General features: G+C 45.7%; 1 protein-coding gene across 4 annotated transcripts; it reads right to left on the reverse strand.

Annotated features, from left to right (window-relative positions):
* Window positions 1-351: 351 nt before the first annotated feature.
* LOC121365710 (prosaposin) lies at window positions 352-22611 on the reverse strand. 4 transcript variants are annotated; one of them, XM_041490117.1, is made up of 15 exons: window positions 22490-22611; window positions 13732-13865; window positions 12634-12708; window positions 11822-11947; window positions 11369-11563; window positions 10494-10637; window positions 9915-9971; window positions 8824-8829; window positions 7112-7225; window positions 6238-6333; window positions 5858-6044; window positions 5560-5711; window positions 3837-3917; window positions 3198-3305; window positions 352-2649 (listed from the first exon to the last, which is right to left on the reverse strand). In XM_041490117.1, the coding sequence occupies exons 1-15, from the start codon at window positions 22542-22544 to the stop codon at window positions 2614-2616; spliced, it is 1566 nt and encodes a 521-aa protein (XP_041346051.1). In that variant the 5' UTR covers window positions 22545-22611; the 3' UTR covers window positions 352-2613. The 4 variants fall into 4 exon arrangements, with proteins under 4 accessions (XP_041346051.1, XP_041346050.1, XP_041346053.1 ...); XM_041490116.1 differs by having other exon boundaries at window positions 8824-8832; XM_041490119.1 differs by lacking the exon at window positions 8824-8829.
* Between the last annotated feature and the right edge of the window lie 506 nt (window positions 22612-23117).

Genomic DNA, 23117 nt, shown 5'->3' on the forward strand with positions numbered 1-23117 from the left:
ATGAGGACACAGGGGAAGCCACATTAAGCGCGAGTCAGCAGGGAAGGCCGGTATCAAGAAGTCCCTCTGGCCTGCGCAAGGCAGCGATTGCAACACGGGGCTGTTGCCTCACACCAGGCGTTGTGTTTGTCCAGGGGAGAGAGAGACAGCAATCCCAGGCAAGCCTCTTCCACCTGCAACCCTGCTCAGCAGAACAAAGGCTTGATGGGACACGCAGCGTAATGGGAACCTGAATCCATTCAGTCCCAGATTCCCAGGGACACCTTGGGATGTGCCTTCTCCTGGCCAAGCAGCCAAGGGGAACCTCAACAAGAACCTTTGCCATGGAGAAAAATGGAACATGCAAATTTATGGGTTTACAGAAGTTTTTATTGTTCATTAAGGAAGCTTTTGTGCAAAAAACAAACAAAAAAAACCCCAAAAAACAAAAAAGAAAAAAAAATCAAGATGATGTTCTTTAGAAAGCAACTGCACAGTGTCCCCCCAGCATGACTCAAGCAGGTTGGGTGCCACAGTCCACAGGAAGGGAGAAAACTAAAGGGACTCCCAGCAGCAGCACAGGACTTCCCCTGGTTCAGCTTGCCCAGCATGAGTCCTACTAAAAACCCCAGGAAAATAAAACCTTCCCACCAACCTGCCAAGCTGTCAATGCAGCCCCACCTCCCCCCAGTTTAAAACACCAAATGCCACGCTCTGTGCCGTGGTGTCACACAACCCGTCCCTCCAGGGCAGCACTGCCCAAGGGACAGAGCCCATCTCCTATCTGCTCTATCTGGGATACACCACCAAACCACTGCACAAGCCTGCCAGGACAGAAAGCTGCAGGTATTTTATATCTTTAGGGGAAATTTTCCTTTCTTTTCCTCTTGTTTAAAGCCATGAGTGCTTCAGTATTCAGGAAACAGGGGAGAACAACCTCTGTTGCCATCTGTCAGCACTGGCCAGGCTTTTAGTATGCACACAGTTCAACTAAAAACCTGCAGTCCAGTGGTTTTCCAATGAAAAATACTCTACTTGCTGCTACAGCATTGTTACTGGAGCTCCTGCATGCCCCACACACCACAGGAACAGCAGGAGTTACAAGCATCCTTCTGAACAGGACTGGAATTTTCAAAGCTCTGCATCTGCCCAGCTGCTCCTTGCAAAGGTCTCCTCAGAGCTACTTCAGTGCCCCTGCTTTGGGGATTAACTTGATCAGAAGTGCACACCCAATGCAAGGTCCATCCCAAGCAACATAAGCAGGATTCTCACCCCCAAGGACCCTTCACATCAAGGACCTGCCATGTTCCCAGGGTAGCAAGCCTGCCTTGAAGGCTTTTTTGGGGGAGATTTTAGGCCATTTAAGTGGAATTTCAGATAGGTGTGAAAGGCAGGCTGTCAAGTGTGCCAGCAGAGCTTTAAACAGCCACGTTAGTGCTCCTACCACCTGCCATCTCTGCTTGCTGCATTTCCCAACAGAAATGGGAACTTGGGATAACAATTCATACCTCCAGTTACTCAGAAGGGCGTCAGTGAGAGTGGGTGGGCAGCAGTGGGAGGTGCCCCCAGGCCTCACAGCACCTCTCAAGTTTCAGATGACTGAAATATGCTGTGAGAGAAAAAGCAGATCAGGGAACAAACAGGTTACAATAAAACCCGTTTTTCCACAAATTCCACCCTCAGTGCTGAACTCCCTCTGACATATTCCCAGCTCCTGCTGACTTGATCCTCCTCCATCTTCCAGTGACAGCTCATGCTTCCTCCTCAGCACCCAGCTGGCTGCTTGTGGGAAGCTGCAAGACCAAGCAGAATTGAGCAACTAGGATAAGAAAAACGGGAGTCATTCCTCAGGTACACCTGCATGCTTCAGGAAACTGACATCCCACAGGACTGGGCTTGGCAGAACACCCGTGCTGGGACTGAGCAGTGCAAGGAAATCAGAAGGATGTGATCAAAGGCTGAGGGAGGGTTTTCCTTAGCTACAACAACACCATGAGCCACAAGCGTGGTCACTCAAATGCAAAAGGCTGATCACTCCAACATATTTTTTTAATTACCAGTGACTTTGAAAGTTAGCTGGGCACACAAAGCCCACTCCTCTGCATCTGCAGAGCTTTGAAAATTCCAGCCAAAAGGATTCCCAGATTCAACATTATCCCTTAGAGTTCCCACACACAGAAAATAAACATTTCAGCCTGATGTTAAAAATGCAAAGCATATAAAATCTTCCCAACGCTGCCTACAGAAAGACATTTGAAAGTTTAGTTGCTATCTTGCTCTTTTTTTTTTTAAATTAAAAGATAAGAGCCTTGTCTCATTTCACCATCTCTGTCATTCCTCCCAGCACATAAACACTTCAGCCTACCAATTAAAAAAAAAAAATCTACAACACACTGACTATTTTTAGGAGCATAATGGGTTAAACTGTACAATCAGAAATATTTTTGTTAAGTCAACAATGAAAATCTGATCCTTCAACAGCAGCACTGCTACAGAAGAGTTACAACAAAGGAACTTGAAGGTCAAATTGTTAATGAGGCAGAGAGGAGGGACAGGTGAGATACAGCTCTCCGCCAACCTCGGCCCACATTTCCTAAGAGCCATGGCAAAATTTCAGAACTGGAAATTCTTCTTCTAGTTCCACACATGACGTTTGCAGTGATCAACAGCCTAAAGGGGAAGAAATAGCTGATATTAGTGGAAAAAAGCCAGTTTGCAAACAAGCAGTTCAACACCTTATCCTAAGCCAAGATCTTGGGAGCAAAACTGTTTTCCTTAAAGTAAGTGATTTCAAAGAGGGCTAGAATAAATAACATCCTGAGTCCTACCAGCCAGGAGCTTTAGGAAAGAACGCTGATGACCCTTAGCCATTAAGGCCTGGCAGAAATAGCAATACTGGAAGCCAATTTTTAGAGCCTGCTGAGAGATTGTGACATGGTCTGTTGGCTGCAGGAACACTGACTAAATATAAAGCTGACACTGTACCTTACTATAGATTCTGAAATACTGGCAGACAGGTGTGGGACACAAAAAGGAGAGGAAAGTCAGCTTTGAGAAAGCCATGAAGAGCTATGAAACACTCTTTATCAAACTAGTACCCTTTTGCTTATTTTGAACTGGAGTTCATCCACTTTGAAGTGCAGTAGAAGCCAAAAACAGCTCAGAAGGAGCTGTCAGACATCAGAAGGAAACTGGAGGCAGAAGGCTGCTTTACATACATTGCACTGAGCAGCAGTGTCCATGTTCTTGCACCAGTAGCCTGGACCCCAGACACAGGCATCATTCCCCAGGAGAGGCTCTTTAGCTGACTCACACACTCCGAGTTTCTGGGAAAAGAGCAGCAGCACAGTCAGCACCTTCATAAGTGCACCAAGAGATCAAGTCCAGCCTTATGTCTGAGCTTCCACCTGAGGGAGTGTGGAAGCTGCACTGAGGCAGCTGCAGGAGCTCCCACTGAGGTCACACCTGCAGCTGAACCAGCAGCCACGTAACCCGACCCAAGGCAGAGTTAAGTTACTGGAACTCCTTCGTATCAAGTTTTGAAAAACAGATCTTCTAGAGAGGGACCCTTCTCAAGAAATGTCACTTTACCTCCCACACATTCAGGGCACATCACACCCTGTCACTGAACCTCAGCAGTGGATAACCCCTGGCAGCTCTCTCCTGCTGCCCTTCCTTGTTGGGCTGGCAGTCACACAGCTGCCCATTCAGGAAGCCCCAGGCCTTGCACAAGGAGCTTGCTCCAAGCATTCAGCATGCTGATTTTGATTCCAGCAGAGTTTCTGCATGCTGGACACTGAAAGGCACCCAGGACTGTATCAGAGCCTGCCCTCAATAAAACCAAATGCAATACTCACAGTGCAAACAAAAGTGGGATCCATCACCTCCGCCAAGAGTTGCACAACCACGGGTTCATACTGTTCCACAAACTGCACACACTGTAACAAAACACAGGGTGAGAGATTCTCCTGCTGGAGCCTCTGAAAGCAGAGGAATGTGCAGTCTGCAACAGGCAGGCCTGTGTGCTACCCTGAACACCCCAACAACACAATCCACAAGGACAAAGCAGAGGCTTGAGCTCTGCACATGGCAAAGGAGTCAGGCACTAATCACAGTGCTACATCATTGTTTCTGCTAGCTCATACCTGCCTGCAGCTGTCACACTATGAGGAGATAAGGGGTCACAAGGAAAAGAGCCAAACAGGACAGGCTTTGGGAAAAGAGCCAAGCAGAAGAAGCTTTGACTGCAAAGCTTCGTCTCTGATCGTGGAGATCACGCCTGTCTCAAGAGGGAAGCACACGGAACCAGCTGGAGACAAACTTCCTGAGCAGGACAGCAGCAAGGACTCCCAGGCACTTGTATTCAAGTTATTCCCTCAGACAAGGCTGCAGCAGGAGCACTGCCTGCCAGAACAGCCTCTCTCCCTCTAGTGGAGAGGCTCCAGAGCTGAGGAAGATGCTGCTGCTCTCAGCAGAGACAAACAGCACCAATTAATAAACCAACCACAGCTATTAAACAGCCTCACAGCAGGAAGAGCTGTTCCACAGCTGCTTTAAGCCTCTATATTCTATCCCCAGTCAACTTACAAGCAGTTGCCACTTGCTGACACTCAGCAGCCACCTAGTAATATTTTCAGGTAAATCTTGATATCAGTGGTCTAACAGGTGTCCCACTGGAATTACACCAGCCTACTTTCAATTACTTCATTAATCCCCCAAGCAGGATCAGAATTGAGGGGAAAAAAAACCAAAACTTTCAACTGCTCCCACCCACTGTTCTCAGAGAATTTCCAGTCAAACCTTTCCTGACTGCAAATTAGTACAACAATTCAGCCAGTCAGTTCAGACCCTTAAAGGAGACATCTATTCAAGGGCCTGCCAACTCCCAAGGATGGGAACTGAGCAAACTTAATCCCCCTGCACCCCAAACTCCTCTCAGCCTTTAGTAGAGAATGCTGTTACAAAAACCAACAAGAGAAGCTGCTCTCTAGCTTTTCCAAACACTCTGCAAGATGTCCCTGCCTGCAGCAGGGGGGTTGGAATTAGACAGTCTTTAAGGTCCCATTCAACCCAAACCATTCCAGGATTCTGTGTTTCATCCTTCCATTCATCTTCATCTGCCTTGCCCTGTCTGGAAGGCAAGCTGCCACACAGAAAGGTCATTCAACTGTCTCAGATCAAACCTTTTCCCTCTTTTTTTTTGTTTGCTCTACTGGACAGGAGAAGCTGCTATGCTTTGGTACTAATTAGTAAAGGGAAAAAAAAAGGATCAGGTTGCTGGACATAAGCCAGTCCCAGCTGCACCTGTGGACAGTTTGTCTCCAGCCAGAGACAAGGCATTTGGCCAAACACAGAGACCTCTGTTAGGAGTACCTGGACATTTATAGCAGAAGCAGAGACACTTGAGAGACGGACCTAAAATTAGTGTATATAGACAAAATATCAGATAAAACACTCAAAAAATGAGGTTAAGCATAACTGTCACTGTTAGGACCTATGTAAACCCAACAAATCAACAGGGACAGTTCCCAGCCACCAAGACCATGGCTTTTTAGTCTGCCTCCTGCACAAACACCTTACCTGTTCACTGACAGACTCTGGCAGGAAGTGACAGACTTTTTCCAGTAAAGCTTCAATTTCAGCTGTCGTGGCATTCTTCTCTAGCTCTTTGTCCGCATAAGCCACCACCATCTTGCAAATATCACAGAAGCCACCTGCAGGTTTCACTACAACTGAGAAGGGAAATAAACAAACCAAACATCAGTGCTTGGGTAAAGAGAAAGAGAAGAAAGGAGGCAGTATCAGCAGTGTCCTCAAAAGACATCTCATCATAGGTGAACCAGCTCATTTTGAACACCACAGACCCCTCATCACCCACCTGGCTGCTGGGGAAGCTTGCTGGCTGCACAGCATTTCAGCATGGCACACACAGCTTCAGGATTTGTTGCCTCCAAGAGCATGTCAATCACAGCCTGGCCGTAGACCTCAATGAAGTCCCTGCACTGGTCCTTGACACTCCCCGGGAACAGGCGGCACACCACCTCCATCTCATGCACAATCTCCTCCTGAAGCACAGGGCAGGAGGAGGAAATGAGGCAGAGAATTTTGACTCAGTTATAAGCATACCTTTTCTGTCCCAGCCAGGACAGAAATGTTGCTGTTATGAAAACAGGCAATGAAATTGGTTTTCCTTCCCACTTCAGTGCAGCCCCATCTCAGCCAAAGCTGGAAGTGGTACAAGGCCCACCACTCACACACCTCTGTCTTGTTGCTCTCCAAGAGGCCAGTCACTTCTTTCACCATGGTCTCACAGATTTCACACACGGAAAAAGTCTTCTCTTGAACTGAGGCCTTCTGAGTACACAGAAGAAACACACACACAATAAATCAGCACTGGACCACATCTAACAGGGACAATTCCTAACAGCATTTACCTAGCTGCTCACTTTGGGCTGTATTCAAAAGGTCACACAGAACCCAAAACCAACCTCAAAGGTCTCAGTCAAAAGCCTGTCTGAATGAACAGGCATTTTGTATGACTAATTTTAAGACTACAACCCCCAGGCTGTACAAGGAGTTCAATTTAGTTGACACAAAGAAATGAACAATCTCACAGAGACAGAAGTCAAGGGAAATATATAGTGGTTTTTAAAATACATTAATGAAGGACAACGTTTCCTAGAACTGAGAGCAGCCTCCTGTTTGCAAAAATACCCTCTGGAGAAGCCAAGGTGCTTCTTCAAGCTCAAGAGCTTCAGTATTCTGACTCTGATCCCTCATCTGCACATGCAGAGTGCTGCCCCATTTTCAAAAGGGATCAAAGTATTACTCCAAACAAAGAGCAAAACTCAAACTGAGAATTTACATTTAAAGTGTCATTCACAACTGCTGGAACAAGAGTTCCCCTTTCAATCCTGAAGCATTACCTTGTAGTTCTGGTTCAGTGTAGGCTCTGCTGTTCAAACAAATCAATCAGCTTTCCTACTTCACAAATCAGCACCAGAAACAAGAAAATATCAGGAATTTATATGCAGGGAGACTTGGATTATTCTGTGCATAAAAGCTCATCTTTTTCACCTGGTTTGTTACACTAAAGCAAAAAGGAAAGCAAAGTACAAAAAGCCCATCTTACCTCCACAATTTCCATTTTCACCTCATGAACCACCTGAGCTGGCACCAGAGGCTGAAGGGGAACAGACTTCACAGAAGAACAGAACCCAACCATGGCACAAATGTCCTTTGGTTGCTGGAAAGAGATGTATAAGCAATGTTTTAAAGTCTAGAAGTCTCTGTCCTTTCTACAGAGTCTGTGAGCAGAGAGCAAAATTTTGAAAGGCTCCAACACAAAGTTTCATGACTACTTCTACTTCAGGTATTGCCAAAGCATTTGGTAAGGTTATAGGCAGGACAGCTACTGGATGGAATTTAGCAGTTCCTGTTAAAGAGGAAGAGGTTTAAAACCCCATTTAAAAAACCACGTCCCATGAGCCACACTTTGCAAGCCCTTCAAAAGGAGTTGACTTAAGAGCTACCAACACCAGAACAAGCCACCAGCAGCATCACGTCAGAGCTGCATCCACAAAGCTGCTCCCCAGCTTTAGGTAATCACAGGAGAGGCCAATTATCCTGACTTCAGAGTTCACCCAAAAGCTGAAAGAAATGCCTAGAAGAACCTCTTTCCTCATCCACAAGCTACCTTCTTTAAAGCTGCCAGAAACATCACATTCTGCAAACAGAAACAGTTTCTCGCATTACTGAACACAGCCTACAAGAAACAAAAGTTGAGCTTGTTAAAACCCAAGCCTAACCATTTGTACTGCAACAATTGAACTTGCAGCGTTCTCACAGTAAGAGAAAACAGCAAACAGAAACCAAGTCTGTAAAAAGGCTTTCTTTCTCAAAGAAATACACTCTTCATGCATTTCTTTTTTGGAATAGACATTACTAAATGCACCAAGAAATGCCAGACATGAGGCAAACTGTTCTAAGGAGGACACCCAAAGTGAGAAAGGCTGTACAGAGCAAGACACAAAACTTGCATTTTCCCACCTAAAGCTAGAAAAAGACACCCCTGGTCCTACAGGTAATTAGAAGATCACATTGCACCCTGTTCCAAGCTTCCTAGAGCAGAGGCTTATCCCAGAGTTAATATTAATTCATCATGCCACAATCTCATGCACAGGCAAAAGCAGCACCTCAGAGACACTGTGCTGCTTCAGACTACTCCAGGCAGCACCTTTAAGTCAAGGCCTTTGGTTCATGCATTGTAAGAAGCAGTTCCAGGTATTAATGTTACAGCAACACCCACATACACACGTTCCCTCACAGAGGGATGACAGACACAAGGTCCCACAGGACAGGTTAAATTAAAAGCCCAAATTGCACTAGGAAGCTTTCACCTTTTCAGTTCATATACTTCAAACATCTACACCATTGTCCTAGATTTACAGGTTAACCAAGGGAAGACCTGGGGACAGCTTTGCTCAAGCCCTTTTGAGCCCAGACTTTAAACCAGCAGCTGCCAGGAGCCACTGGCATGCTTTTTCCATGTCTATCCTTCTTCTGTAAGAGGGAGGATATTTTCTGCTCTACTGGCCAAAGCATAATCAAGTTGAAATCTTGGTAGCACAAAGTGGTATCTGGAGCTGGAAGTAGGACTGATGCACTGGAGCAAGCCTTTAGTCTTTCTCTGTTTTAATCAGACAAATATCCCTTGTATCTGTCAGCACTGAGCACAGTCACACCAAGTGTACAGCTAAGAGAGCAAGAAGTGAACTACAAGCTCTTTAAGAGCAAAGGGTGAACTACAAGCAGGCTATCACCACAGGCAAGTTGTTCACCTACCTGATCCTTCTGTTGACAGGGGAGATTGGAGACAGAGGAAGAAAGGAGAAATTGAAGATAACAGTTAAGAGAAAAAAACACATCAAGCACTTGGAACTGCATATATTCTTTCCACAAAGATAAGGGAATATGACACAGTCCCCACCCCAAAGATCCTCAGCTACAGCAACTCACATGTAATTGCACAGTGCTAACCAGCATTATTCATCTGCAGTTATTAAGGCATCATGGACAAGACTACCTCCAGAGAGTCTGGACAACACTCAGATGCACACAAGAGGTAGTAATTTTCCAATTTCAGGTACTAACAACACACTGCATTGCAATGCTTACAATGAGAAACTCAGTGCTGTTGGAACAAACATTGACTTCCCCCCCAAATGTTTAAGAAACAGGATGAGCTTCTAAGTAGTCTATAGCAACTGGAAACAAGAAAAGGCCATTATGTTGCCAAACTCAGGTTCAAGTCAGACATATTCACCTGCAGTTTGTTATGTCACCTGTGGCATCTACAGACTGCACTAAGGAAAGGCTTAGCCATGTTTTTTAAAGGCACTCAGCTCTCTGGATAAAGAGGTGCTGTTGCTGCAGAAGGTACCACTCACTTTCCATGGCTCCTGTCAAGAGCCCTGAGAGCAGGAATCTTCAGACAGCAATTGCAGAAGGATGTGTAGCCTTGGTTCCAGGAGACACCATATCTCTCACACGTGAACTAATTTTGCAATACTGTGACAAAGCCAACTCTAATATCTTTAACACAGTGTTTAGAGGAGGGGGGAGGTGGTGTAAGCACAGGACTGAGATAAAAGAATATAAAGGAACATGTGTAATGTATTTTCATATTTCAAAGGATTAGAGTGCCTTTTGCACCGCAGAAGTGGTTCAAAATGGAAGGAAACATACTAAAGCAAGCATCCTTAAACAGAAATTACATATCCAAAAAACAAGTTCAAAGCATTAACACCAAGACTTAGAGAGCAAGGGCCATGCCCTAAGTTTTACTGCAGTGCATGTTTCCTGTTTCCAAAGAAGTCAGCTACACAAGCCAGAAAAATGAACTGAGAGCAAATACCGCACTCTGCTGATCTTACCATGTGCATCATCATCTGGATGGCCAAGTCAGAATACTCAGAGATGTAGGTCTTGCACTGCAGAAAGTAGGAAGAGAAAGTCTTGTGACTACAAAACCACTCACACTGTAGAGTCCATCTAGAATTTTCTAATACATCTCAAGGTATTAATTTACCTGCTCTACTGCATAACAACAGGTCTTTCAGAGCTTGGCCCAAATACAAGATGGTATTTCAGGTTACAAAACTGCTGCACAGGTAACTGCTTGACCTTTTCTCTTCCTCTCAGGGCAAAAAGCCCCAGCCCCCATTGATACAACCACATTACCCACACAGACCATGTTTGTGGAAAAGGCTTTAAGGGCTAGAAGCAATCTGGAGTCCTTCTCCTGCTCCCCAGTCCCGCATATCCCCACCCAACTTTCCTGACCACAAAGTTTACAATTTCAGTGCTGCTGTTGTTATACTCTGTTAACACATGCAACAGTGTCTCCTTTGTGATACTAAATAGAGATTATGATCAGGGGATTAAGGCACTGAACAAACTATTTTATGTTTGCTTACAGGAACAGAATTTTTCAATAAAAAAGGACAGTTTACCATATCAGACATCCCAGGTCCCAAACGGTCACACTCCTCCTTGGCATGAGCAACCAAAGATTTCACAAAAGAGGAGTTTGTCTTCACAGCTTCCTGAACATCAGTGACCAGCTGAATGCAATCTTGGCACACATCCCCACTCGCCTGGACAAAGAGTGAAAGGAAACTCAAGTTGACACAGCTTCACATGACATGTTTCAGAAGCTCCTGTTACTACCAAGTTTTACAAGCTGTTCTGAGCTATGTACAAACCTTAATAAATACTCTGGAGAATATTTTGAAGCCTCAGCTAGCAGGGAGACAGACAAGCTACTGCTGGTGTGTGCAGCAGCCACTAGATGGAGATTAGGTACCTACTTGGCTCCAAAGCTGAGATAATAGTTAAGATACCCAATCTTCCAATCTCTTGGTTTTGTTACAGACCACAGTGGGGAGGTTTCTAAATCTGGCACAGATCTTACCTGCTCCACCCACAGCAGCTTGTTCTCAGCCCACTCACTGCTCAACTCCCACTCCCTGGCTTGCTGTCAACACTCAGCCTCTGCACCCAAGTTCATTGCCACATATATTCCCCTTTGTCAACTATTTGTTCTTTTCCAATCCAGTCTGTCACCCTTACATTCAGAGACAAATGCATCCCCTGAGGGGCTTAGCTAGCAGATTGCTCAAAATATGGGAAGAGCTGTTCTTCCTCTGCACCCTGGTGCCAAGCTTTCTCTCAGAAGAAATTGTTTCCAGCAAGATCTGCTTGATTACCACAGTCCTGGATGGCAACAGCACAGCACAAGACTTGCCTTTGCAGACTGCAGAACTTAGTCCAAGATTATACATATGGTCCACACTAAACAGCCCTTAGGCCTTAGTCCTAGGCTTACCTTAGGCTTCTGCTTGGGCTTGTCCTGAGGGTAAAGGAGAAGAGGCACGTTAGCCATGAACGGGGATGCAAGCTCGGAGAAATCCAGCTCTGGGATCTTGTTGGTCTGGAGCTGTTTCTGGAGCTTCATTGCTGCAAGGTGCTTCTGAAGGGACTGGCACAGAGCAAGGGCACTGCACACAACCTCAGGTTTATCCTGGGGGAGACAAGATACACACCTAAAGCTCCAAACTGATGTCCCTTTTAAAGCTCAGAGTAGAGAATCATTCAGCTGAAACATGGTAAGACAGGGAAAATGTTTCATAGTACAGAAGGAGTCTTCAAACTAACAGTACCCGTGATCCACAAAGGATTGAAGGATCATATGCACAATCTTAGGCAGAAGAGAAATTCATCATCAACAGCAGCACAACTTTTAATACTAACAGCTTTTGGTAAATCATTATCTACTTACAAACTCTTCCTTGATCATGTCCATGATAACTGGTAGGTAGGAATCCACAATTTCTTTGCACTCAGAGACAAGGCCTGGGTCAGGAAGAAACTCACAGGTCTTTTCCAAGTAAGAGCGGATCTCATCCTATGAAAGATGAGGTGAGCAGACACAGATTATATCTCTCTCTCAAATGCTCCTTCTGTTCCCAAAATGCACAATACAAAGCCTGAAACAAGCTCCTCAGACTCAGCTAGGTCCAGGCAGCAACAAGCAGAACTAGAACGAGGTTCTACACTACAGACACATTTTCCCCAGTTCTGGACCTTTGACGAGACCCTGCCACAGCACAAACGTCACTCTGTGTGGCCTGCACAGCCCAGCCTTGCCAGAACAGAACACTTCAATTAAGAGGAGAAAGTGAATTTCTGGGCTCATGGGACAGCGACTTCTTTGTACAAAGTACCCACAGGTTGACAAAAGAAAAAGGGAAGCAGTGCCCACAAACCAAAACAAAGTCCAGCTGGTGTAACCACCCACTCCTAGAGACTACAGTACCCCACCTTACAATATTGGTGCCCCACTGGCACAAGAACAACTTTATTAGGCACCTACAGTCAATCAGGGATGTGTTAAGGCATGGGAGACTCTAGAATTTGCTAATTTCTAAACCAGCAGAGGCTGTTTAAAAGCCTTTCCCCATGCACTCCAGTCCCTTTCAACATCTGCTGCTTATGTTAGGAAAACAACACAGACTACTCTTCCACCCCCTCACCACAAAACCTTGAAACCAGATAGTGTTTTGGGGTGAGGAGAAAAGGAGCTCTGCTTACCTCAGTGCCATTATCCTTTAAAATTTTGCCAGCAACCGTCACAAGCTCCTTACACAAGTCACAGGGAATACTGCTCTGGAGAGAGAAGCAGAGAGTTACTTGGAGAAAGAATTAAGTGCCTATAAGAGCAGAGTGTGAACAACAGCACAAAGGGCAAACATTACATCTGGAATTAAGGAAGAAATACTGGTTGAGGCCAGGGTGGGAAAAGGTATTTTTAAACAAAGAGCAAGGCTATTTCAAGCATGTCCAGCTACAGTTTCGTCAGTAAACCAATGCTACATGAAAGCTGGCATGCTACTACTTGCTCATTTCACCTCCTCCCAGGCCCTTGAAATACAAAGTTGATTGCTCCAAGACACCTTCTCCTTTTACCTTTTCCTTCAGAGTTCACACTTGAAGGAAAGTGTGAACTAGAAATCTTAGAACATTTCAGGCTGCTTCAACCACTGTAGTTGTGCTCTGAATTCCTCCCTTCCCCTACTTTTCCTTAAACTGAAGTATCTCTGCACAGATACAGCCAATTTGGACTGAATGCATCTGTAAGTAAAACACCTTTTTCTCCCCTAGAAAACTGTGAAACAATACCCAAACTACAGCTACATCTAGTAAAGCAGCCCTCACATTTAGTGCAAATGCAACTTGAAAAGCTGCACTAAATGTAACATTTGTGCTATTATTTACTGTCATGCTCCCATAATTTAGCATATGGTGCATCTTTCTGGGAATTTCAACCTTTGAGAAAGGCCTAAACAAATACACAGCCTTTTCGTAATAATTGCTCAAGTTCAGAAAAAGACTCCTCTGAATTAGGAGTCAGTAGTAATACAGAGGAACAAGTGAAATCCACTAGCTCCATTCCATACATTGCTGGGTGATTGTGCAACAGGTCACAGGAGAAGTCAGCACACAAGTTGTGCAAGGCAGAGCAGTGAAAAGCAACCTCCATCCAGCACCCAAATTACAGCATGGCAATCTCGGCAGAGTCTGATGCAGTGCTTAGCTCCAATCAGAGACTTGAGAAATCTTCCTCAGTGTGTGGAAAGCAACCACCCGAGCTCCAGGTGGGCCTGGGGGCTCTCAGAGGCTGGCACTTACCACGGCAGGCTTGTTCCAGACGTTCTGCTGGCAGTGTTTGACTGCCCCGCACTGCGACGCCGTGCGAATGCTCTGGCACCACACCTCCGGCCCCTTGGCGCACTCCTTCTGCCACAGCACAGGGCTGGCCACGGCTGCCAGAGAGAGCAAAAGGAATCAGCCTTTCCAGCTGCCAAAATAACCACCTGTTTATTCAGGTTTTTAAGCACATTTCAATCCAGAAATTTTTGGTCTGTCCCAAACACAGGTTATAGAGACAAAGAAAACCGGAAAAGCTGTAAAGGTTGAACTTCCCAAGTCTCAGCACCTCAGCAGTCTGTTCCCCCATCATCCACCTTTTGTAAAAAAATTTAAAATCCCAAAATACAAAACCTCACTTTGCTTAGCACACAAGAGCTACCAGATGATTTGAAACAGAAAAACTGCTTATTACAGAAATCTACTCTACAGACAGCTGATTCCCAAAGCGACAATCTCCCTATTCTCCTGCTCTACTGGCACTTCAGCTCTGAACCAGCTTGTGATTGCTGCCTGCATTCCTCCTCCCACGTGAAGCATCCTGTTCTCACACAGCAAGTGAGAGAGCGAGGAAGATTTTAGATTAGGAGCCACAACAATGTACACACTGCATGCAAGACTTAAGAGCAGGTACAGACCAAAACACTGACCATAAACAGAAAGCTTTAAGAATGTTCTTAGGGAATGTTCTATCATACTTTTTAAAGCTCCTAAATCTATTTAGACTTCCTATTTTTTTTTCTCCTGGTTATGTCTTCAACTGTGTACAGAAAAATCTGTGGGTGTGAAAAAATATACCAGTCCTTTTTTGGACATGACCTCCCATCCCATGTGGGACTGCCATGGAAACTACAGAGCTTTCAAGTAAGATACAGAATATCTTCTCTGGACAGTCCTGGTAAAGAAATGTGAAGTATCTGCACTATGAATAATCAGCAGGACAAGTGAATCAAATGCATATTTTTACTGACTTTCAAGCTTCTTTTTTTTTTTTAATTGTGCTCTCTGGACCTGGCACCCAACTTCTCCCAGTTTCTAAAACTATCTATGTGTCAGTAAGCTCTGTTTCCTCAGGAGACAATGCCCTACATTGCACTAACCAATCAAGAAACAATTCCTAAAATCCTACAGCAGGCAGGCTCCAAAGAAATCCACCACGGTCCAAACCTACAAGGCACTGCTGCCAAACTTCACAAAAATTAAAAAAATACAAAACATAAACTCAACCTGTTCAAACCTATCAGCTGTACAGGTGTTCTCTTTACACCAATGCTGTTTGCACTTCACAAAACCCTGTAAAATTACACTGTCAGCCATGAGGCAGGAATTCAGGTGTTTCATTCCTATGGTATTCCTGGTAATGTTACAGCAGATGAACAATCACTTTCCCATTTCTCATGCCTTGTTGTAGGCAATTAGAGGATCGATTTAAAGCTGAATTACCAGTGCATCTACAAGGTACATGGCCACCACTCACCAAACAGCCAGATAAACACTGCTTTATAGGTGGCATTCTGCAGGCCTTCTCAGCTGTTGATTTATAAAGCCTGTTTACGCTGGGCTTTAGAGGAATGACCCATTTATTTTAAGAAAAACGTGCTTTGCACGCCTGATTTTTTACACAAGAGCTTGAAGCTTGTCACCCTCTCTGCCAATAAAAAGCTTCATTGCATATTATCCTTGAGCAGGACAGCACACTGGTACTGCCTGGGAGACTGCAGCAGTAAGACTTCAAAGCTTCTAATAATGTATGGTTAACAAAATATTTACAGCCTATTCTAAACTCCAGCATTATTGATCTGGAAGCCCTAAGAATAGTTAATTTTCAAAGTCAGAGTGGCCAGCCAAAGAGCTGTCAGCTCTGGCAGGGTGACAATAAACAAGAATACACTTGCTTGAGGGAAAGTTATTCTTCCCTTTCAGATACTGGCACTGAACAGTGGTAGGAAGGCTCTGGAAGGCAGAGTCAAGCTCTGAGTGAAGTCAGTCAAGACCTGGGCTTTAAACTCAAGGATTCCCAACTATTTACAAGCACAGCTTTTAACCTATGCCTTTACCAAAAGACAATTACTCCTCCTACATTGAAACACACTGTAAACTACAAAACTGAACTACACAACCCCAATAATAGTTATTCCAAGCAGTCCCTCAAACTCTTGATTTAGGAGAGTGTTTCAAAGCCAAGTGGAGGCATTCATGCTGTAACTTGCATTGGTTTGATCAGGCTCTTAGTGAGCTTTCAGGTTTTGCTTGATTATTTTACTTTTAAGATCCTGTCACTGCAGGACTTTTCAGATCTGTACCAGCTACAGCACAATGTCTTGTTCCTTCTTCCTCACAGCCTTAACAATAGATCATTACTATGGCAAAAATACTATGCTTCATATTTATTTTCAGTTATCATCTTTGCTGGCTGTGTGTCAGTACAACTCTAAATTTTAATGTTTTCAGTGCAGATCTTTCTAGTCAGACAGTGACTAAGCAATTTTGTTTGTCAGACCCACACATGGCTGGCACATTTTACAGCAGCTACAGAACAAAGATGACACACACTAATCGTGGCCTCTTTTCTGACACTTTCTACAGTGACTTCAAACATTGTTAAATTCTTACAAGTTTGTTCTGTACCATGGGGAAGTACTTTTGTTTGAAATATTATATCCAATATGAACGGATACACCTTCATTGCAACAGTAACCACCCTCCCTTTCTGAACATCCTGGGAAAAACAGAACAAAGCTAAAAAAACTCTGCAATTATTCAGATCCTGCAGATTCAGAGAAGAGTTGGAAACTCTCCACTGTTACCACTTTTTCCCTTTTAGCTTGCTCTCCTATTTAACTATGAAACAGAATTTTTCTCTCATATATTAACTTATATTACCACAAAACTTATATTACCACCTTGTGCTGTCTCAGAACAAATAGTTTTGCATATTAACTCTTCCCTCCAAATAGCCTTTGCTACAAATGGAGCAACACCTTAACATGGTATTTCACATCCCCAGCACAGCAGCAACCCAAGAGAAACCAAAGCCCATCAGTTACTTCACACAGATGGATAAACCCAAGGGTATTACTTTCTTTGTTATCTCTGGCATCTCTTTATTTTATATATTGATTTTACCTAAGGTTACCCATTTTTTAATAGACTTCTCCTTTCTCTGCAGATCAGCTCTCAACAGTCACATGTCATGCCCACCAAGAGCTATTCCCCCACTGTTTCCTGAAGTTCTTGCAAGACACTGTTTTTAGAGCATCAAACAAGTTTATCTGTGAAGGCCAAGGTGTTCCTTTCCTCATCCACTTGACTGGTTTCTCCCTGCTTGAACAACTTCAGATGTGACTTCATAAATTTAAGAAAAAAAAGCCTTTGCTTTACCAAGTTTATCCTTGGTTTACCAAGTTTATCCTAACTCACAGACACAAATTTGGGAAGTAGAGGTGATGGTTCCCTCAGAAAATATCACCTTTTCCACTTGGCTTATAGAGCCATGCATGTGAAAGCACAGCCCAGTTTTTCACTCCTCTCCAGGAAAGAGGAACCTAAAAGGAAGGAAGCTTATAATGTCTGGATTACCATTCTGCAAGGACAGCTACAGGAAAATTGCTAGGCAATTACCTTTATTGGAAAACACCTTCCCTTCCCTCAAGCATTTGTCTCACTCTTCTTCCACGGAGAGCCAGTCTGAATTCTTTCCACTTGATTCTCAGAAAAACATCCTAAGAAATCCCCTCCAAAGCTGCACTGAAGCTACAAATGACACTTAAACTTTAACACCTTATATAGAGTCAATGAACAGGGATTCTGAGAGGCCAGACCAGATTCCCTGAAGACCCAAAGGATGAACCAGAAAACTACCACCCAGAACACAAAGAAATTCAACCCTCCTCCAAACCCAACTGCTAGGAAAACCCTTGGTTACAAACAAATTAACCTGAAATTTGGGGAAAAAAAAAAAAAGGAAAGTGCTGAGCTGCTGTTCAACTCAATGGATTGAAGGAAAATGTGAAGATCATTTAGAGTGCTGTCAACTCTCATGCTTTTGTGACAGTCCAACCTGCATAAGTGTATTAACCTATTCATCAGGAAGCTTGTCATTCCCAGGCTGTCCTACTTGCAATGCTAAAAAATTAAAAATTCATTATCTCCCAGAGACACCACAGACCAAGCAAATGCATCAGCCTCTGCCATCTGTGCTCTGCCAGTTACTGACTTTTCCCCACATCCTTTGAGACTTGCAAAAGCCAAGAGTATTTAAGTTAAAGAAGTCAAGAGGGATCAACTTCTCTTCACCAAAGTTTACAAAGTGTCAAGAAGTGAAGGAGTGACCCCAACCTGAAGTTATGTGAAGGGCTCAATACTCCACAGCCTCTCTGGTCAGTGAGTAAAACTTCCAAAGTTGTAACCACATCACACACCAGTGACTCTTGCCAAAGGGCTCCTATGCCTCTGGATTAACAAGGCAGTGAAGTGACCATAACATTTGAGGGATTACAGGCAATTTGAAGAAAAAGTGGAAGAAATGTGGCTAGCTGTTACCAGCATTCCAGTTAAAAATGAGTCTTCCTGTCCAATATCTACTGAGGAAAAACCAAACTTGAAACACTTCTAACTAGCATGATGGGCAAGAAATGAGTTTGGAGTTAACAGCACAACCAGGCTCTTGCTCAAAGCTGGGAACTCATTCTCATTTTGGCACACTGCCTCTGCCTCAGGTGCTCCCTTGCTTCCCTCACCAGAACACAAGATGGCAAGAGAGGCAGTGTGTGTAGGTACAACCAATCACATAAAGTTAAAGAGAGCAGAGAACTGGATGAGCTGGAACAGTAAAAGCACCTCTACTGGCCCAGTAAACTGTCCCAGGTAACTGCAAAGGTTGCAAAAGAATAATTTCCAAGTTGGCCAGGTGTTACCAAGCAAGGCCTGACTGCTGCCTGAGATTTTCCTATGGCAGAATCCAGAAGAGACAAGTGGATGTTCTAGGGCACCTGGTAGTCATCAGGAGCAAGTGGCCCAAACAATATGCTAGGATATTCCCAAAAAGTTATGAGCAGCATTTTTCCCTGCAGCAGATGCCTGTAGAAATACTCTAAAATGTTTGGGGCATATTTGTGGTCCATCTCCATTCTTTCTGGTTTTGTTCTGAGGGTTTTTTTGGGGGGATGCAGGGGACAGGCTTCATGTGAGTCTCTGCAGAAATCCTGTATTTATCATTCCTTTTTCACTAGACAAATACATCCACATAACAAACACTGGGAAAATCTGCTATCAGGCAACTGAAACCAAACATTGCCTCATGACCAAATACAGAGAAGTACTGCCCTAAAATACATACACACATTTCATACACAGCCTTTTTAACTGCAACAGGAACTCTGATATTTTAGTAGCAGCAAACAAATTGCGTTTAAAAGCTGCTCCATTAAAAGAAAAACAAACAGAAAGTGAATAAATCTTTTAAGAAAAAATAAACACTTTTTATGTCCAAGTTCTAAGGCGTTGCCCCAACCTGCTTTGAAGAATCAGATCTACAGGAGATACTGAAACAAAAACCCATGGTAGGCACAGGACCTGCTCCTGCTTCCCCCACAGATACAAAACCAAGATGTCCCTGCATTTTATACCAGAAAAGCCTTCCCTGAAATAGCACAGTCCAACCTCCCGGGGAGCCTCAGCTGACATCAGGTGACACATCCAGTTTTGCTGACAAGCTCTATCTCTCTGGCTCCACCCTCCACATCCCCTCGGTGTTCGGAGGCTGCCGGAGCAGCTCCTCGCGGTGCACGCACAGCACAGACCGGGGGTGCAGAAAGGCTGCCCGGGGCTGGGGAAGCTCTGCGGCTCCGCTGGGCGTGACCGGGGCGGGCAGAAGGGCTGGCTCAGCTCCTCCGACACAACCAACAGCGACCTTTTCTATTTATACCTGCCCGGCAAACAAGGAGGGGATTGTGCAAGTTTACACAGGGCACATGACTGCTGCGCTATCAAAGCACCGGCTTCGCTATGCGACGGCCTGACCGTGCCTCAGAGCCAGTCACTGCTGCAAGAAAACACAGATTTTATTTGTACATAATCACAGCACCATTTAGGTGGGAAAACACCTCCAAGATCATCGAGTCCAACCTGTGACCAATCACCACCTTGTCATCCAGAGCAGAGCACTGAGTGCCAGCTCTGACATTTCCTGAACACCTCCGGGGCGGTGACTCCACCGTCTCCCTGGGTAGCCCATTTCTGAGAAGGAATGTCTCCTGATTTCCGACCTGGACTTACCCTCCAGACCCTTCCCCAGCTCTGTTCCCTTCTCTGGGCACGCCCCAGCACCTCGGTGTCCTTCCTGTAGTGAAGGCCCAGAACTGGACTCAAAAGTTGAGTGTGGCCTGGGCAGTGCCCAGCACAGGGGGACAGCCACTGCCCGGGTCACACTGGACACACGACACCTTCCCCTCTTCTCCTAATTTAATCTGCACCAGCCTGGCTTTTTTTTTTTTTTTTTTTTTGTTAGAAATCACATTCATAGCAGAACAAGCCTGCCAACTACAGAACAGTCCAGTTATCTGCTTTATCCATATCCTCAAGAAAAACCAAGCCAGGCTAACTCAGCCTATGAATTTCCTGTTCCCACATGTTCTGACCAGTGTTTGCTAGAGGAATTACACACTAACCTGGATCTGCCTTCCTTACAAGGTTTTAAGTCTACTATTTTAGGGGAAGGGGGATGTGAAAAAATCATATCCTCCAAGTTTTTACTTTCCACTCCCAAATTAATTTAGCAAAAAAGAAGGGGGAAATACTCAGTTAAAGAGAAACTGACTCCTCTATTAAGAGCACACCCAGCCTTTCTCCTCCCTGCCTGGCCTCAAAGACAAGGAATAATCAGAGTGCACATCAGTAGTCCGGAGATGCCAGGACCTGTACACCCTGCTTTAATTCCTCCGTGTCTCCCTTAAAGGGAAGATGCACATAAGCCCTGTAAGTAGGTCAACCAAAAACCCTCACGGCCTGTAAGGCAGCCAAGTGACTCCATTAGGATCTGACAAAGGTGGCTGAATGTTTGCACAGCTAATTAGCCAGCTCTGCAGACGAAAACGGTGTTCCGGGCTGCCACAGCAAAATCTTCAGGAAAATCTGCACGGTAGGTGAGGCAATGAGCACACAGAACCCTGCGAGAAAAGACAGCTGTTTATTTGTGTTAAAAGAGTGACTTCTAAGGAAAAACAGGCCTGGCTAGTCTCCTGCTGCCCTCAGCTGCATGACATGCCTTTAGCAGGTAGGCCAAGCGAACTCTCGTTGCTGAACTGGTTTCTCATTACAATTTCCCTGAACACCCTAATGGGAAAGCTGGTGGATACTTCAAGGTGAAGCCTTTTCACTTTCAAAGCCCAAGAAACTGCAATGATTTCAGCGATTTGGAAGCAGTCCCAGAAGGAGTGGCAACTGATGGCTGCTAATTCAGTGCAGAGCAGACTCAAAGGACACCATGAAAGCACATAAACACGCAGAGAGAAAGCTGATATTTGCTTTCTTGCTTCCTGCCTGAAGAGTCTGAGATAACCCATTAAGCTGTCCACATATCAGCATATTAAATATTATCAGGATATCTAGGGGACAGTGTTCCCATCCTAGGCAGAGGGGTGGAACTAGATGACCTTTAAGGCCCCTTCCAACCCAGGCTACCCTATGATTTTATGACATTAAAACTACAATAAAGTACAAAACTCACAATCATTTCACAGGAAAAATTTCACAGGATTATTTACTGTATTGTGCCAGCTGGTTACTCCTATGGCCTTTAAACAGCCAGTTGGGCTTTTTTTTTTTTTTTTTTACTTTTGAAATGCTGCAGGTTAAACTTGTGAGCAAATAAGCTTTAATATTAAATAGTCTAATTTAGAAGAAAATTCTCCAAGCAACTGTGCACATCACTGTGTAAGTCCTCCAATTTTGGGCTTTCTAGCTATACTATCCCACAGCCTAAAGGTATATTACCACTCGTCAGGCTATGAATCATTTCTGTACCTCTGTCAAGCTTCTGCAATGTACAAAACACAAGCATTGCATGTTCTAACCTCGAATCCTACAGCTAAAGGGAGACGATTACCCATTCCCCAAATCACTTTCACCTCAGCAACAACAGGTAATGAGACGGCGAGTAGCAAAATCAGTGGAATTTTCCATAGGGAGCAGGAGATCCTAATGCAGAAACACAACAGCAAAGGCAGCCTCCCTCCACCCGCAAGAGGATTAGCAGCCATCTATCCCTGAAGTGGCGGAGATAAACAGCGCTGCTGGCAAGGAAAAAACAGTTTTTTCCCTCCCAATTGTCCCCAGCAGCCTGGGCTCTGAGCTGCCCGATTCGTGCGGGACGTGGATGCACATCGAGCACGCTTCCATCGGGAAATCATTTCCCCACCGGCAGCGGGAACGGCCGGATCCCCACGGGGACTCCCCCCTTCTCCCTGCCTTGCCCCGGAGCTATTTTTGGGCGACTCTCCCTCCCCCAAACACAGCTTTTCCATCACAGCCACCCCGAAGGCGCCCTTGAAACCCGCACTGTCCGCACGCTCCCTCAGCCTGGGATGTGGCAGCGGGTCCTGCCGCGGAACACAAACAGCCCCAGGACCGGCCTTCGCCCCGCCGCGCTGCCCTCGCCCTGCGCGGGCTGGGCGCTCTCCCCGAGCCCGCCGGGGCTGAGCTGGATGGGGAAGGGGCTCGGGAGGCGGAGGGCAGCGCTTACCGGCGGCCAGGAGCCCGAGGAGGCTGAGGAGCCCGAGGATCAGCGGCCGCGCCATGGTTCCCCCTCCGTGCCCGTCTGCAATGCGGCGCCACCGGCACCGCCCGCTCCCGCCCTTATATAGGGGCGGGGCGCGCAGGCGCGCACGCCGCCCCGCCCACCGCGCACGCGCAATGGCGGGACCGGGGGGGCGCAGGGGGTGTGAGGGGCCGGGGCCCCTGAGCGGGGTGCAAAATGGCGGCCACGAGCCTGCGGTCGGGGGCTGGAGCTGCGGCTCCCCAGGGCCCCTATCGCCCCCGTGCTGCTAGCGGCGGTGTCTGCCCGGGAAGAAATGAAGCCTGCAAGGCGATTTTTGCCTCCATGGGCGCTGCCGTGTGGCAGTGGGAGTCCCCCCACACAGACCAGCCAGGCTGGCAGCGTCTGATTGAGGCGCACACCGACATGGAGACAGTGTTAAGGGGTTGGAATGCACCTTTTCCAATCTGCTGCTTTGTGCTTCCCACTAGACTAGGTTGCTGAAGGCTCTCTCCCACCTGGCTTTGAACAGCTCCACGATGGTGCATCCGCAAACTTCCCTGTGCAGTGTGTGCCAGTGCCTCAATCCCCTCACAGCAACAAACGTTTCCTCCTA

This window comes from Pyrgilauda ruficollis, unplaced genomic scaffold (assembly GCF_017590135.1).
Source record: "Pyrgilauda ruficollis isolate IOZ18807 unplaced genomic scaffold, ASM1759013v1 scaffold98, whole genome shotgun sequence".
Classification (NCBI taxonomy): domain Eukaryota; kingdom Metazoa; phylum Chordata; class Aves; order Passeriformes; family Passeridae; genus Pyrgilauda; species Pyrgilauda ruficollis.